Source organism: Heloderma suspectum, chromosome 6 (genome assembly GCF_057233095.1).
Source record: "Heloderma suspectum isolate Gila_16-S chromosome 6, 16-S_ref, whole genome shotgun sequence".
In the NCBI taxonomy this organism is placed as follows: domain Eukaryota; kingdom Metazoa; phylum Chordata; class Lepidosauria; order Squamata; family Helodermatidae; genus Heloderma; species Heloderma suspectum.
Genome location: NC_139463.1, coordinates 63,545,112 through 63,560,816, shown reverse-complemented (window position 1 = coordinate 63,560,816; position 15,705 = coordinate 63,545,112). Strand labels below are relative to the sequence as shown.

The 15,705-nt window shown below is 48.7% G+C and overlaps 1 protein-coding gene across 1 annotated transcript in view; it reads right to left on the bottom strand.

Annotated features, from left to right (window-relative positions):
- The window catches only part of RAPGEFL1 (Rap guanine nucleotide exchange factor like 1), an 85,149-nt gene extending 72,935 nt beyond the window's left edge, over window positions 1-12,214 (bottom strand). Inside the window, exon 1 of the mRNA XM_084808252.1 lies at window positions 11,788-12,214. Within this exon, the coding sequence (XP_084664378.1) occupies window positions 11,788-12,214 (427 nt within the window). The remainder of the gene's footprint in view (window positions 1-11,787) is intronic.
- Between the last annotated feature and the right edge of the window lie 3,491 nt (window positions 12,215-15,705).

Genomic DNA, 15,705 nt, shown 5'->3' with positions numbered 1-15,705 from the left:
AGTGGGAGAGCCCACCACCACCCTAGGTAATTGGTTCCACTGTCGTATTGCTCTAACAGTCAGGAAGCTTTTCCTGATGTTCAGCTGGAATCTGGCTTCCTGTCACTTGAGCCCATTATTCCGTGTCCTGCACTCTGGGATGATCAAGAAGAGATCCTGGCCTTCTTCTCTGTGACAACCTTTCAAGTACTTGAAGAGTGCTATTATATCTCCCCTCAGTCTTCTCTTCTCAAGGCTAAACATGCCCAGTTCTTTCAGTCTCTCTTCATAGGGCTTGGCTTCCAGTCCCCTGATCATCTTTATTGCCCTCCTCTGAACCCTCTCCAGTTTGTCTGCATCCTTCTTAAAGTGTGGTGCCCAGAACTGGACACAGTACTCCAGATGAGGCCTAACCAGTGCTGAGTAGAGGGGAACTAGTACTTCCTGGGATTTGGAAGCGATGCTTCTATTAATGCAGCCCAAAATGGCATTTGCCTTTTTTACAGCCACATCACATTGTTGGCTCATATTCAGCTTGTGATCAACAACAATTCCAAGATCTTTCTCGCTTGTAGTGTTGTTGAGCCACGTATCCCCCATCTTATAACTATGCCTTTGGTTTCTTTTTCCTAGGTGCAGAACTTGGCATTTATCCCTATTAAATGTCATTCTGTTGTTTTCTGCCCAGCCCTCCAGTCTATCCAGATCACTTTGAATTTTGTTTCTGTCTTCCAAAGTATTAGCTATCCCACCCAATTTTGTGTCATCTGCAAATCTGATCAGCATTCCCTGCACCTCCTCCTCCATGTCATTAATACAAATGTTGAAGAGCACTGGGCCCAGGACTGAGCCCTGCAGTACCCCACTCGTTACCTCTCCCCAGTTTGAGAAGGTCCCATTGATAAGCACTCTTTGAGTCCGATTCTGTAGCCAACTGTGGATCCACCGGATCGTTGTTTCATCTAGCCCTCTTTGAGCTAGTTTGCTCATCAGGATATCATGGGGCACTTTGTCAAAAGCTTTGCTGAAGTCGAGATATATGACGTCCACAGCATTCCCATAGTCTACAAGGGAGGTTACTTGATCAAAAAATGAGATCAGATTTGCCTGGCAGGACTTGTTTTTGTCAAATCCATGTTGGCTTCGAGTAATCACGGCATTGTTTTCAAGGTGCTTCCAGATGGATTGCTTTATCATCTGCTCCAGAATTTTCCCAGGGATTGTTGTCAGACTGACTGGTCTGTAGTTCCCAGGTTCCTCCTTTTTACCCTTTTTGAAGATAGGGACAACGTTAGCCCTCCTCCAGTCATCTGGCACTTCCCCCGTCCTCCATGATTTCTCAAAGAGAATAGACAGCGGTTCTGAGAGTTCTTCTGCCAGTTCCTTTATTACTCTAGGATGCAGTTCATCTGGCCCTAGAGATTTGAACTCATTCAAAGTCATTAGGTGTTCCTTGACAATATGCCTATCGATCTCAAGCTGCAATCCTGCCCCTTCAGCCTGCACTTTGCCTTTCCAGGGGGGTCATAGACCCTCTTTTGGGAGAAGACTGAGCCAAAGTAGGAATTGAGCACCTCTGCCTTTTCTTTGTCATCTGTTAATGTTTTGCCATCCTCATTTAATAGCTGAACAACCATTTATTTCCTCTGCCTTTTACTATGCACGTAGCTGAAGAAAGCCTTTTTGTTGTTTTTAGCATCCCTCGCTAACCTCAGCTCGTTCTCAGCTTTAGCCTTCCTGACGCCATCCCTGCAATTCTGTGCTACCTGCCTGTGCTCTTCCTTTGTTACTTGGCCTTCTTTCCACTTCCTATATGTGTCTTTTTTTGTTTTCAGGTCGTCCCTAAGCTTTTTGTGAAGCCACATTGGCTTCTTCTGTTGTCTTCCACCTTTTCTTCTTGTTGGAATTGTTTGTGATTGTGCCTTGAGAATTTCCTTTTTTAAAAGCTCCCACCCATCTTGGACTCCTTTTCTCGTTAGCGTCGCTTGCCGTGGGACCTTACTGTCAGGGTGGACACTGAGCCCATAGAATCCCAGAGTAGTTCTGATTCTGAGGAGGAGGAGCTGCTCCTGGGAGAGGAGCGCGCTCATCCTTCCCAGGGCCAACAGCTGACAGAGGTTCCTCCCACCGGCATTCCTAGGATAGATAGCAGTCCCGGGACTGAGACAGCGCGGGAAGCAGACTTGCTGGATGTGCGACGCCGACGCAGGGAGCGGCGCCAAATGGAGGGCGCGGAAAGGAGGCGTAGTGCCCGGTTGGCGTGCAAACAATGGTTGCGCCCAGAGGATCCAAGGGAAAAGGGGAGGGACTCTCCCTAGCCCATAAGTTCAGGGTCTGCCAGTGATTCTCCTTCAAACGGGGACCAACCGTTCCAATTTAGGGCATAGATACTCTGCTGCTCATATCTAGTTGCTAACAGTAGAGTTGTTAAGTTGTGAAAGAGGAATAAAGCTTTGAAAAGAATCCCTTTGTCTGTGTCTGGACTTGGCTACTGGATTAGACTGAGAGAGGCCTCCAAGGAGCCCTTGACACTTACTGATCATTGTTCTGAGTTTATTAAAATCAGCTTTCCTAAAATCCAGGGTGCGCGTTTGACTACACATGGCTTTTGCTTCCCTTAGAACCAAGAACTCAAGTACAACATGGTCGCTTTCCCCCAGAGTTCCTGTAAATGCTACTTTATCCACTAAGTCATCTCTGTTGGTTAGGATCAAGTCAAGGATAGCCGATCCTCTAGTTCCTTCCTCTATTATTTATTTATTTATTTATTGCATTTATATCCTGCCTTTTTTCCTCCAAGGAACTCAAGGCAGCGTACATGATCCTCCTCCTTCCTCCATTTTATCCTCACAACAACAACCCTGTGAGGTAGGTTGGGCTGAGAGTCTGTGACTGGCCCAAAGTCACCCAGTGAGCTTCCATGGCCAAGTGGGGACTAGAACCCGGATCTCCCGACTCCCAGTCCAGCACTCTAGCCACTACACCACACTGGCTCTACTTTCTGTAGAAGGAAGTTATCCACCACACAAGTCAGGAATTTCCTGGAGGGGCCATGTTTTGCAGAATTTGTCTCCCAACAAATATCGAGGAAATTGAAGTCCCCCATTACTACTACATCATGCTTCCTTAAAACATTGGCCATTTGCTTTTCAAAAGTTTCATCCTTGTCTTCTCCTTGGTTGGGTGGCTGGTAGTAGACTCCGACCACCAAGTTCCTTTTATTCTTTGCTCCATTTATTTTGATCCAGATGCTCTCAATGGGGCTACCAAGCTCATCCTCCTGTATTTCTGTGCAGAAATATGTATTTTTCACATACAGTGCAACCCCACCTCCCTTTCTGTTCCTTCTGTTCTTTTTGAACAAGTTATATCCTTCAATTGCTGTATTCCAGTCATGAAAGTCATCCCACCAAGTCTCAGTTATAGCTATGAAGTCATAATTTCCCTCCCGTATTAAGAGCTGAAGTTCGTTCTGTTTGTTTCCCATGCTCTGGGCATTAGTATACAGACATCGAAGACCATGTGCTTCATAGTCTGGCTTTCTTCCTACATATGTCTGAAGACTATTATTGGGCGCTATCAGAGCTGTTCTCTCCGTTGCAGTGCATGCGCCTACGTCCATTGTTACCCCCAACATTACATCTCCCTTCCCCATAGGATTCAGTTTAAAGCCCTCCTGATGAAGTTCTTCATGCTGTGGTCAAACATATTCTTCCCATCCTTTGTGAGGTGCAACCCATCCCTTGCCAACAGCCCATCTTCCAGGAAGTATAGCCTGTGGTCCCAGAATCCAAAGGAAAGTGGGAAGGAAGGTAGGTAGATAGGTAGGAGGGAAGGAAGGAAGGAAGGAAGGAAGGAAGGAAGGAAGGAAGGAAGGAAAACGTGTCTTTAGTGGGCTTTTGATAGCTGGTGGCTACTAGCAAATGGAATATTTACTACCCAGTGTGGGAGCTGAGACCAGTGTTCTATCTGTTTGAGAGCAGGGCTTGAGAGAAACAGTTGGGCGTTGGACTGTAGTCAGTGAAGAAAACGTAAGTCTGTATTTTTCCAGCAAGCTAGGGGGTTCTAGGGTACGCTGTTTGCTTTGGGGGAGATTGATGCTGCTTTAAAGACTATCAGTTTTGGCTGGGATGCTCATCTGCTCTTATGCTCAGCTTGTATATTTGTAAATAAATTTACTTACTTACTTCCCTCATCTCTCTCTCTCTCTCTCTCTCACACACACACACACACACACACACACACAGGCCACCAGGACCACAGATCGCTAGTAATATCTCCTAACAACGGAAACTGACCATATAAAAACCCTCCTGAAATTTCCTACAGCTCAGGGAAGTTGGGAGCATGAAACAATTCCAGTGTTATTTAACTCTGATGCAAAGAAATAAGATTATAACTTTATTTCTCTGTAAAGTTATACCCAGAGAAGAACAGAATAGTACAAAAGTGCCCAGCAACAACTGTTTTGTTCGAAGCCTCACCCCATATCTAGGCGGGGTGATGGGCCTCAGCATCTTTCCCCAGATGGAGCATGGACCACTTCTGAGAGCTTCCTGCCTTTTTCTTCCTATCCTAATGTAGCACAGGAGTGATGTTAAAGATTAACAAAGAGGTTCAGGAACTCGAGGCCTATGCTATCTGTTTTACATACCATGCAAGACTTCAAACCAAAGTCCAGCCCAAGGCTCATGCCAACCTGTTTTTGTGCCCCATAGTACCTGAAGGAATTATATAGCCAGGTCATGTCCCAGTTCTTTGATTTCTACTATCCTAGCAACCTGTTTAAACCAGGATGGATTGCAAGTTCCCAAGTGAATTTGAAACATACGAAGATTTGACCCTCAGATACTAATTTCTGGGAGAGATGGCTTAAAGTTGCCTGGAAATTCCACTTTGGGGCCTGAAAACCCTGCCTCCTATTCTCAGATGCATATGATTGACTCTAGCTTCTGACTAGCAACACAAAATCACTTTGCACATGTTCAGAGATATCTAAGGATTATTATTTATTTTATTTGCACCAAATGTTCTGGAGCTAAATCCTACTGTGGAAAACCAGTTCAAAATCCAGCAATAAAATTGTAGATATTCAACCTACATACATCAAAAAATCAAATGTGGATAGAAAGTCTGCTTCCCCATAAGAGAATTGTCTCCCATATCCTGGAGCATAGTATTATCATCCTTTAGGGAAGGGATGTGCAAACTTTGGGATTATGGGATCTGTTTTACTAGAAACCCAATATTCTCTAATCAGAGCCAGGTGCAAATCAAGGGGGGGGGGGAATGGAGTCAATTACCTTTTTCATCCAGAGACATACACTGTAACTCAGATGTAGAAATACAGTTCTACATCTGAATTACTATAGATCACGGATAAGTCTCAAAGTGGCCAGTTGAGCTGCACAAAGACTTGGTCAAAGGCAGGCAATTAATATTCCCATTGTTCAGGTGGGAGACACTGGGAGTGAAATGTAAGTGATGACCCAAGGCAGAGTCATGGCAGAGGTGTTTATCTTAATGTTCAATTTTACTTGCTGCTGTACTATTGAAAGTAAAAACTAGAGCTGCGCATAAATGGCCTCTTGAAGTTCTCCATCTTACTTGTGGGCAGAGAAATTTGGGAGCCAATTTCTCCGAATTTCTCCAGGGGGAGGAGAAATTCTCATCCATTTCTCCCAGATAGGGCTCCCCACTGACAGGGGTCATAGCACAGCTTCTTTCTTTTTTTGGTAAGGGTTTTTTTTGGGGGGGGTTGCTGCAAGAGCATCAGCTGTCTTGACAGGCCGGCCCCCAGTCTGCACCCACCACAAGGCAGGTGGGGGCAGTGTTGGGTCCAGCTCCAGGGATGAGGGGGAGTTCGTGCTCTGCCAAAAGCTGTCCTCAAATTTCCTGAACGTTTTCTCCCACAATGAAAGGGGCTTCCCTTGTTCTGCCTCATTCGGGATGTTTCATCATGTATTTTTGTGGTGTTTCTGAGCTTCCTTGATCACAGCGAGCCTCCCAGGCTGCCTGCACGTCCTGATCTGAAAAGGCCCCATGGGAGGAATTACCTCTTGGTGCCTTAAACTGGGCTTTAGCTGAAGTGTAGGAAGCTGAGGAGGCCACAGGCATAGTAGCCTCCTCATCTCCCCAGGTCTCAGGGCATATTTTGAAGGCACATGAGGCAGCCACCTTGCTGAAGCTAAGCAGGTCTGGGTGTGGTCAGTGCTTGGAGGGGAGACCACCTGGGAACCACATGTAGCCACCGTGAGTTCCATGATGGAAGAATGGTGGGATATAAATGTAATAAATAAATAAAAATGAATAAAAAATGCAGGCGGCCAGAGAGATGATTGCACAATGCAAAACAGGACCCTTGTGCTCACTCCTCGGCCACCTCCTAAGTAAGGTGAGCCCAAGAAACCCAAATTTCTCCAAAATGTCTTCACCACCGAATTTCTTTTTGGAAGCAACTTCTCTTCTATCAAATTGAATGAGGATGGTCGAAAAAAATGCGGGAGAAATTTTTGGCACAGCACTAATAAAAACCCTTGACAACGGGACATGAATGCAATAGCACCCTCCCACTCGTGTTCCCCAGCAACTGGTATTGAAAGGCATACTGTCTCCCATATGGGAGGTAATATATATACAGCCAGTGATCCTCATGAATTTGTCTAATCCCCTTTTAAAGCCATCCAAGTTGGCAGCCATCACTACATCTTGTGGCAGCAAATTCCATAGTTTAACTACACCAGGGGTGCAGAACCTCTGGCCCACGGAGCACACCAGCTGGCCTTCATGCCTCTTGGGGTTCCTCCAAGGAGCGGGGCTTAGGCTCCAAGCCCCGCCACCTGGGCAGCACGTTACGTCAGGTGGGTGTACCCAGGCCCACATGACCTCATATAAGCCCCCCAACCCCAAAGCAGTTCTGGACTCCTGAACTAAGTGCTCTGTAAAGAAGTACTTCCTTTTGTCTGTCCTTAATCTCTCACTATCCAGCTTCACTGGATGAACTCAGGCTCTAGTTTTTTAAGAGAAAAAATGTCTCCCTGTCCACTTTCTTCACACCAGGCATAACTGTATACATCTCTATCATGCCACATCCTTTACTCGCCTTTTTGTCTAAGCTGAAACGCCCCAAACATAACCTTTCCTCATAGGAGTTGTTCCAGCCTCTCAGTCATTTTGGTTGCCATTTTCTGCACCTTTTCCACCTCTTTTTGAGATATGGAGTGCAGTATTCCAAGCATAGCCATGCTATAGATTTGTATAAGGACATTATGATATTGGCAGTTGTAGTTTCGATTCCCCCCCCCCCCCCAGGATCTGCAACATAGAATTTTCTTTTTTCACAGCAGGTACACACTGGGTTGACATTTTCACTGAGCTCTATCATTTTTCTTGAGCTTTCAGCCGGACAGGTCCTCCTAGATCAGGGCTGGGCAACTTCAGGGGGTCCAGGAGGCACTTTCTAACTCCCACCCCACCCCAGGCCGCACTCCAGCCATTGCTGTACCACCAAATGTTGATAGCCCTGTGACCAAAAAATGCTGGTTTCTTGCTGCAACTTGGCAGCAAACCACCGCAGGTCCTTAAAAAGGACAAATTCAGCTTTAAAACAAGATAATGTTGTGCTTTTAAAGGACCGGTAACAGGCTTTTCTTTTTTGCCACTGTGCAGCATGGCAGGGCAAATTCAGTGTTAGAGGGGCAGGGGTTTTAGAAAGGATGAGGGCGCATGTAGGCCACGGGCCACATGTTCTCCACCCATTGTGCTTTATGCCTGATAATGTTTATCTTTAATAATGCTTACGCTAACCAGCCTGTAATTACCTAGATTCCCCCTGGATCCCATTTTTAGAATTGACATTACATCGGCCGCTCTTCAGTCTTCCGGTACAGAAGCTGATCATAGAGGCACATTGCATATTTTTCTTAGAAGACTGGCAATTTCACATTTGAGTTCTTCAAGAACTCTTGGATGGGTACTATCTGGACCTGGTGATTTGTTTGTCAATAAGGTCTAGATGCTTGCCACCTCTATTTGACTCAGTTCAAGCACACATAGCTGCCCTACATCTTCTGCAGTGAAGACAGATGCAAAGTATTAATTCAGTTTCTCTGCAGTCTCTTCATCCTCCTTTAGTACTCCATTGTCATCCAACTGTCCAACTGCCTCCCTAGCCTGTTCCCTGCTTCGGATGTATTCTGATGCTTCTGATGTACTTCCTTCTCAGTCCACTGAGAACGCATCATGTTGGATGTACTAATCTTGGTGGTGATCAAGAAGCCTCGTGGCAACTCGATCGTCTGGATGATACTGGTTATCTGCATCCGTTTCAACTGGGCTTTCACACAGGATATGAGACCGAGACTGCTTTGGTCGCCTTGAAAGATGACTTATGCCGGGAACTGGATGGGGAAATGTGACCCTATTGACCTCTCAGTGGCCTTTGATACCATTGACCATGGTATCCTTCTGGACCGCCTGGCAGGGGTGGGCCTTGCAGGCGCGGTTTTGTAATTCTTTCAGTCCCTTCTGTTGGGTCCTTTCCAGAAGATGGTGTTGATGGATTACTGTTTAACTCCCTGGCCACTGGGTTTTGTCTTGTCCCCATCTTATTTACATGAAACCGCTGGGACAGTTCACTTGGAACTTTGGAGTAATATGGTGATGTCACTCAGCTCTATTGCTCTTTGTCACCTTGTAGAAGTTTCTACAACAACCTAACACCAAGGAAACAGTCAAAACCCTTGAACATTGCCTGGCTTCAGTAGTGGGCTGGATGAGGGTGAACAAGCTGAGGCTTAAACCCAGACAAGACGGAGATGTTGTTGGTCAGTAGAAAGCCTGACTCAGGGATCGCAATTCAACCTGTTCTGGAAAGGGCTGCACACCCCCTGAGGGATCAGGTGTGCAGTTTGGGATCCTACACCATTCCTTCACTGTCCCTGGATCTTCAGGTTGTGGAGGTGGCAAGGAGTACATTTGCACAATTATGCTTGGTGCACCAGCTACAACTCTTCCTGGCTTGGCAACAGTTATCTAAGCCTTGGTTACTTCACATTTAGACTATTGCAATGCACTTACCTGGGACTACCCTTGAAGAGCGCTCACAAGACACAGTCGGTATAAAATGCAGCAGCTAGGCTGTTGACCAGTGAACGATATCAGGTTCATATTACACATGTCTTGAAAAACATACACTAGTTGCCAGTTGCTTTCTGGGTAGAATTCAAGGTCTTAACCTTTAAAACCTTAAACAGCTTAGGACTTGGCTATCTAAGGGACTGGCTGTCTTGTTATGAGCCTGCCCGGGTATTAAGATTTGCAGAAGAGGCCCTCTCAAGTACACCGTTACCCACAGAAGCCCGTTTATCAGGCACACATGAAAGGGATTTCTCCTGTGTTGCTCCCAAATTGTAGAATACGCTCCTGCAGGAGCTGTGATTGGCTCCCACTCTCTTGGCTTTTAGGAAGGGTGCGAAGATACATCTTTTAAATCTAGCCTTCTAGATTATGTATTTGTTTAAATATTCTAATGTTTTATTGCTTTTAGGGCGCAATCCTATCGGGATAGGAGGCTGCCTCCGAACTTGGAGGCGACAGCCTATCCAATGCAGGGCATTAACAGTGCGGAGGGGATCTTCCCCTCCGTGCTTCAGCCGCCCTGCATTCGCGGCTAGACAGCCGATTTCAGCTGTCTAGCCGTGGGAAGTCGGAGAGGGGGGTGGCAGAGACGGGACGATGCATAGGAAACGTTGGAAAGGCACTTCCGTCCTCCCTGCCCCCAGGAACATCCCGTTTTTGCTGCTCTTACGAGCCCAGAGTGTGGGGCCAAGCCGCACTGCCTCGAGGTTGGTTCCTGGGAACCGACGTATCCTATGGCCATCTAACTGCTGACTAGCAGCCATAGGATTGTGCCCTTGTCTTATTTTTATTGTTTTAAGGTTTTATTGTTTTTAATTGCTGTGCACCGCCTCAATGGCTTTTTGACAGATAAGGCGGTTAAAAAAGCTAATAAATAATACTGATGTTAAAATTGGTATAAAAATAATCATATATATATATAGCTGATTTTCATTCATATATGATGATATACTTAACTTTTTGTAACCTTTACACACAAGTACGGAAGATGAAACTGTGCATTTTGATATATGGCTTTAACTGACTTGCATATAAGTGAATATAATTTTAGGAGATTTAATTTTCCAAACACTGAAGGTAATCCCATCCCCCCAAATTTGGAGATAAAAAATGTATTGCATTTTCATCAGAATGTGCGGTGTGAAGGTCTCAGTACCCTCTCCCTCCCACACACGCACACAAAAGACTGAACCTCCTGACTCTCAAAGCCATACTCCATCCAAGTCCAACCTCTTCCACACTTGACACCGTGTAGCGTAGTGTAGTGTCGCATAGTGTCAGGCAGTGGTTGTGAGGATAGTTACTGTAAAACATGTGTATACTTAAAAACAAATTACAGAGAAATTATTACAATATTTAGTATGCATATAGCAGATTTCATAGAATCATAGAATAGTAGGGTTGGAAGATGCCTACAAGGCCATTGAGTACAACCCCCTGCTCAATGCGGGAATCCAAGGGTTTGCTAAAGGGCTCAACGTCCTTCCCATAAACTCCTTCAGTAATCCTTACAACATCACTGCAAGGCAGGCCAGGGGTTCCAACAGACATAGAGTCAGCGCCTTCTTTGAGGCCACCCAGTGATTTCATGGTTGAGCTAAGATTTGAACTGGGCACTGACTCAGAGCTCTTGCTGCATTAGCACTCATACTCAGCTTTTAAGAAGTTCCTCACCTCCCTGGCCCAGCCTGAGATCTCTTTCTTTGACCCCAGTCCTTCTTCCCCAAAGCCCTGTCATACGGCTCACCTTCATCTGGAAACTTCACCTTGATACCTTCGGTGGAATGAACAGCAGAAGCTTTTGCTTCCTTTCCCATCTGTTACACCTCCCAAAGAATGAGCTTGCCCCATCCTCTCCCATAGCCCCCACCAGGCAACCCCAGGGCCCTCAAACGTCCCTATCCCGACAACATATCCCCAACACAAGTACCCCTGGCAGACACCCCGGCCCCATCCCGAGCATTCCACATTTGCCATCATCCTTGAAACATGTGCAATCACCAGGGCAAAGGAGAGATTCCTCCCCCAACTTTTTTGCCCCACCTCCTTTTCTGCCCCCCTCAAAAGCTCTTCCTCCATGCTAGACTTATTTCTCCAGATCACTGCTCCCAAACTGAAGTGAATACACCAGCTAGGGTCCCCACATCTCCAATCACCCCATGACCAGCAGGCAAGGCAACCCATCTTCCCAGCTTGGTTCTGCTCCCCAACGATTAGGCCCAGTGGATCCCACTCTCTGAAAATCTCAGGGAGTGGTGGAAATCCATGCTCATGTTTGCATGGAAATCACACCCTTGGATCTGGATGCCCTGTGCTCCGTTTTGATCAGAAACGGAGGGAGGGGAGACACTTTGCACATCCTCAGAGACACTCTTTTTGTTTCAGTATGAAGTCACATACTGTGGGCCTGAGGATCCCTTGCACTCTAAATTGGTTCCAGCTTCCAGGGCTCAAATGAAGACATATCTGTCTGTCTAATCCTACTATCACCTGCCCCCAAATCTATCCCTATTCTTTGTAACATTCCACATATGGCCCTGCCTCTTCCCATGAGGCTAGGATCCCCCAGCGCTACCTCTGCCTATTTTGCCCGCTCTCCCCTCGGCCACCCCCTGCCCACCTTGGCCGCTCCCCCAACTCTTGCCCCAGGGTCCCTGCTAGGTGCCCTACCTGTACCACAGCCATGCCCGTGGGGGGCGGTCGGGTCCCCCCCTAGCCTCTCCAGCAGCCTCCCCAGCAGCCGATCGGGGCTCTGGGGCTCTGCCAGCGGCGCCCAGCAGCAGGTGGGCACCGCCTCAGGGCTGAGTTGGCTCTCGCCGCCGCCGCCCCCGCCGCCGCCGCCCGGGGACAGCTCCTCCGAAGAGAAGGACGTCGGGGAGCGCAGCGCAGAATCCGGGGGCCGCAGCTCCAGCCATCGCCCGTCGCCGGGGGCCTCCATGCCCGCTTCAGGCAGGTCCTCGGTGGGCTCCTTGAGGAATCCCGGCAGCAGGATCTTGGCGACGCTCTGCCTGCGCGGCACCTGCCCGCCGGCGCCGGGGCCAGACCGGGCGGCCAAGTGGGAGCCCTGCTTCTTGAGGAATTTCTCCAGCGGCTTCATCCCGCCGGCCACGGCGGGGGCGCCCGGGGGCGCAGCAGGGCCCCAGGCCGAGGGGTGCTCCAATGCGCCCTCCTCCGCCTTGCCCAGCACGGGGGACCCGGGGCGGACCGCTTCGCGCGCTGCAGCTGGGGGCGGAGAGGCGCGTGATCAGCGCGCCATGGCTACCGATGCCAGGCGCGGGGGCGAGGGCCGGTCGGGGCGGAGAGACCTGGCGGGCGCCGCGGGGCGCCGCTCCGGCCCGTCTTGCTGAGCGGGGGGAGGCACGGGGCCGCGGCGGGCGGGGTCCTCCTCGACTCTCAGCCGGCGGCGGCGGGAGAGGAGGGCAGAGGCGCCCCGACGGCGCTGCCTTCCGGCGGCCCCCGAGGTGCTGCGGGAGGGGCAGAAAGGTGGGCTGCTGCCGGCTCGTCTTCCCTTCGGCCACCACGGGCGCGTGGCGGAGGCAAATCCCCCGCGGAGAGGGTCGCCGCCGCCGCCGCCTCTGCAAAGCCGGGCGCGCGCCCCGGCGCCGGCCGGGCTTTCCCGGAGTCGCCGCGGGGGCCCCGCTTGCCGGCCGGATCGCCCTGCTCGCCTTCGCCGCTCCGTGCGCCCTGCTCCCTGCGCGCTCTATTCGCCAGGCGGCCGCTGCCGCCGCTGCCAGCGGGATCCTCCTTTATGGATGCTCGTGCAAGCGGGGGAGGCAGCGCCTGGCAGCAGCGCGCGGGGGCTGGACCCGGCCCCTCCTCGCGGGGGCCTCTCGCGCGGCGCCCCCTCCCCCTGCAGGAAGCCCCCCTTCTTCTCGGTGCTTCCCGGCCGGGGGGGAAGCGGGAGCGGCGGAGCGGGCAGCCTCGGTCGCCAGCAGCCAGGCGCTCTCCCCGCGCCTCGAGCTCGCCTCCTCCTTCCCGGGAGAGGAGCGAGCTGGCGCCGCGCCGCGCCCCGCCTCTCCTCGCGCCCCGCCCCCCCCGTCCGCCTCTTTTCCTTTTTTGCCTGCACTTGTTGCTTGGAGCAGTGAAGCCGAAATGTGCACCTTGATCTTGGACAATTGCCGGAGTTAAAAACCAAACCAAACATCATGGGAAATCAGGTTGGTCGGGCAGTGTTGCAAGTTTGTAACTGGGGTTTATTTTGCGTCTTGGCGCAACCGTTGCCCTCAGAGGCTTGGAATGAAATAGGCAATACATTTGGGGTGGTTTAAGTGGCTTGAATGGTTGCAGTTTATTCTCTGAAACACGCCTCTTTCCCCGCTTATTATTTCAGGTGCGCGCGCGCGCGCGTGCATGTCATAGCTTCAGACTGAAGTATAAACTTTTCAAGTCCAAGGCTTTAAAGAAACCACAATCTGATATTTTCAGGGAGACTTCATGCATGGATGAAGTAGATTCTTGCCTACAAAAGTTCATGCCACAATAGATATGCTAGTCCTTAGGGGACCATAAGACTCTTTCTTATTTTGGATGTCTGTTAAGAATCTGCTTTCCTCAGTTGTTAAATATTTGTAATTCTGAATAATTGCACAAAAATTGTTTCTTATTATTTAAGTGTTTTAAAGAGGGGGCTAAATCAACTTTATGTAACAGTATGATCCTACACATTTTTATTTAGCGTTAAGTCATATATAGAGAGTGCCTGGCTGCTTTTTTCCAATACAGTATATAAACATCTGAATGGCAATATAGCTGGACCCCACCCCACGCCCGCACTACACACACACACACAATGTTCCCTTCAATTCTTTTTTACTTATATATGCATTATATTTATAGTCTTCCTTTATGAACGCATGAGTGAACGTATGAAGCTTTACAGGAAGGAATATAGGAAGATCTCTTATACATAGTCAGACCAACCATTGCTCCCATCATCCCCAGGGCTGGCCCTACCATTAGTAGTGGTAGTAGTATTTATTATATTTCTATACTGCCCCATAGCAGAAGCTCTCTGGGCAGTTTACAAAATTATAACTTTATTTATTTATTTATGCATTTTAATCCTTCCCCTCAGCCAAAAAAGGATCCCAGAGCAGCTTACAATCAATGAACAAAGAAGACAGCTCCTGCCTGCAGGCTTACAATCTAAAAAAGACACGACACACAAGGAAAAGGCAATGGGGAGGGGAGAAAAAAGAATTGGTTAGACTGTCAGCAGGGCTGGGGGGATGGCCCCGTTCCCCCCTCTCGTCTCCCAAAGGAGGGGCAGTCCAACTGGAGCAGGCTTGCCTGCTCCCTCGCTCCTCCATTAGGAGCATACCATAATACCCTTATTAATACCATTAGGCAGAGTGAGGCAACTGCCTCAGGCAGCGGATTCGAGGAGTGGGTGGGGAGGGCGGGTAAGGTATTGGAGGGCAGAGCTGTATGTATGCCACACATCCTGCCCTACCTCCACCCCCACCCGCCGCCAGCTACCCTGCTGACCTCCGGTGCAGCGGAGGCAGCTAGCATTGAAGTAAGATTCAGCGGGCAGTGCAGTGAGCTCCTGTCCACGGAATGGGGTGGTATCACCTTGTCCTTTGCCTCCAGCAGCAAAACATCTCGGGTCGGCCCAGATCCTCCCTAGCCAGCACAGCCAGTCTGGAGGACACAAGGCTGTGGAAGGCTAAAGACTGCGTACTGACTGGCAGCAGCTCTCTAGGGTTTCAAACAGGAATCTTTCCCAGCCCTAAACTGAAGATGCCGGGACTGAATCTGGGACCGTCTGCATGCAAAGCAGGTGCTCTGTCACTGAGCTACAGCCCCTTCCCGTTTGTTCATCTAGCCCAGTATTGCCTGCCACCTGGCAGCATCTCTCCAGGGTGTCAAGCATAGGTCTTTTGCAGCCCTGCAGTCCTTTCAATGAAAAATATTGCAGACTGACCTGGGACCGTGTGTGCATAAAACATGCCATCTGTCACTGAGCCGGGTCCAACCACCAACAAGCTGTAAGCCTCTCTTTTCTTTTAGAAATGTGCAGAGTTATGTACAAGAGCCACAACACTACCCTAACACAAAAATAATACAATATCAAGAATAAAATCCATATACAAAATCATAATCATGTTATTGTATTTATTTTACAGTAATTTGTTTAAAACAAGAGACACAATTTACATTTTAATTGGTAATAATTTCAGGTTTATGAAGAGTTTTTTCTTCTTTTTTTCTTTTTAATGTTACAATTTTAACTCTTTTTATTCTGAAATAACCCTGCTGGACCAAAAGGTGGTATATAAATCGCTTTTTAAAATATGTATGTTATACACAGAGAGAGAAACAGAGAGGTACAGAAATAACTGTTGTTGTTATATTGTTCTTACAGAGCTGTGACCCACCTAGAGAAGGTTGTACCCTAAAAGGCTGCCCAAAAATATTCTAAGTAAATAAAATAAAAATAAAACAATAATCCCCCAAAGCCTGGTAGAATGCATAGACTTTCCCCAATCTTCTAAAACAGGGTGGTGGCATGTGTGTGTAGTGGCAACCCATGGCTCACAGGACACATGTACCCCTTGGCCACTCTCCATGTGGCCTGCAAGCCTG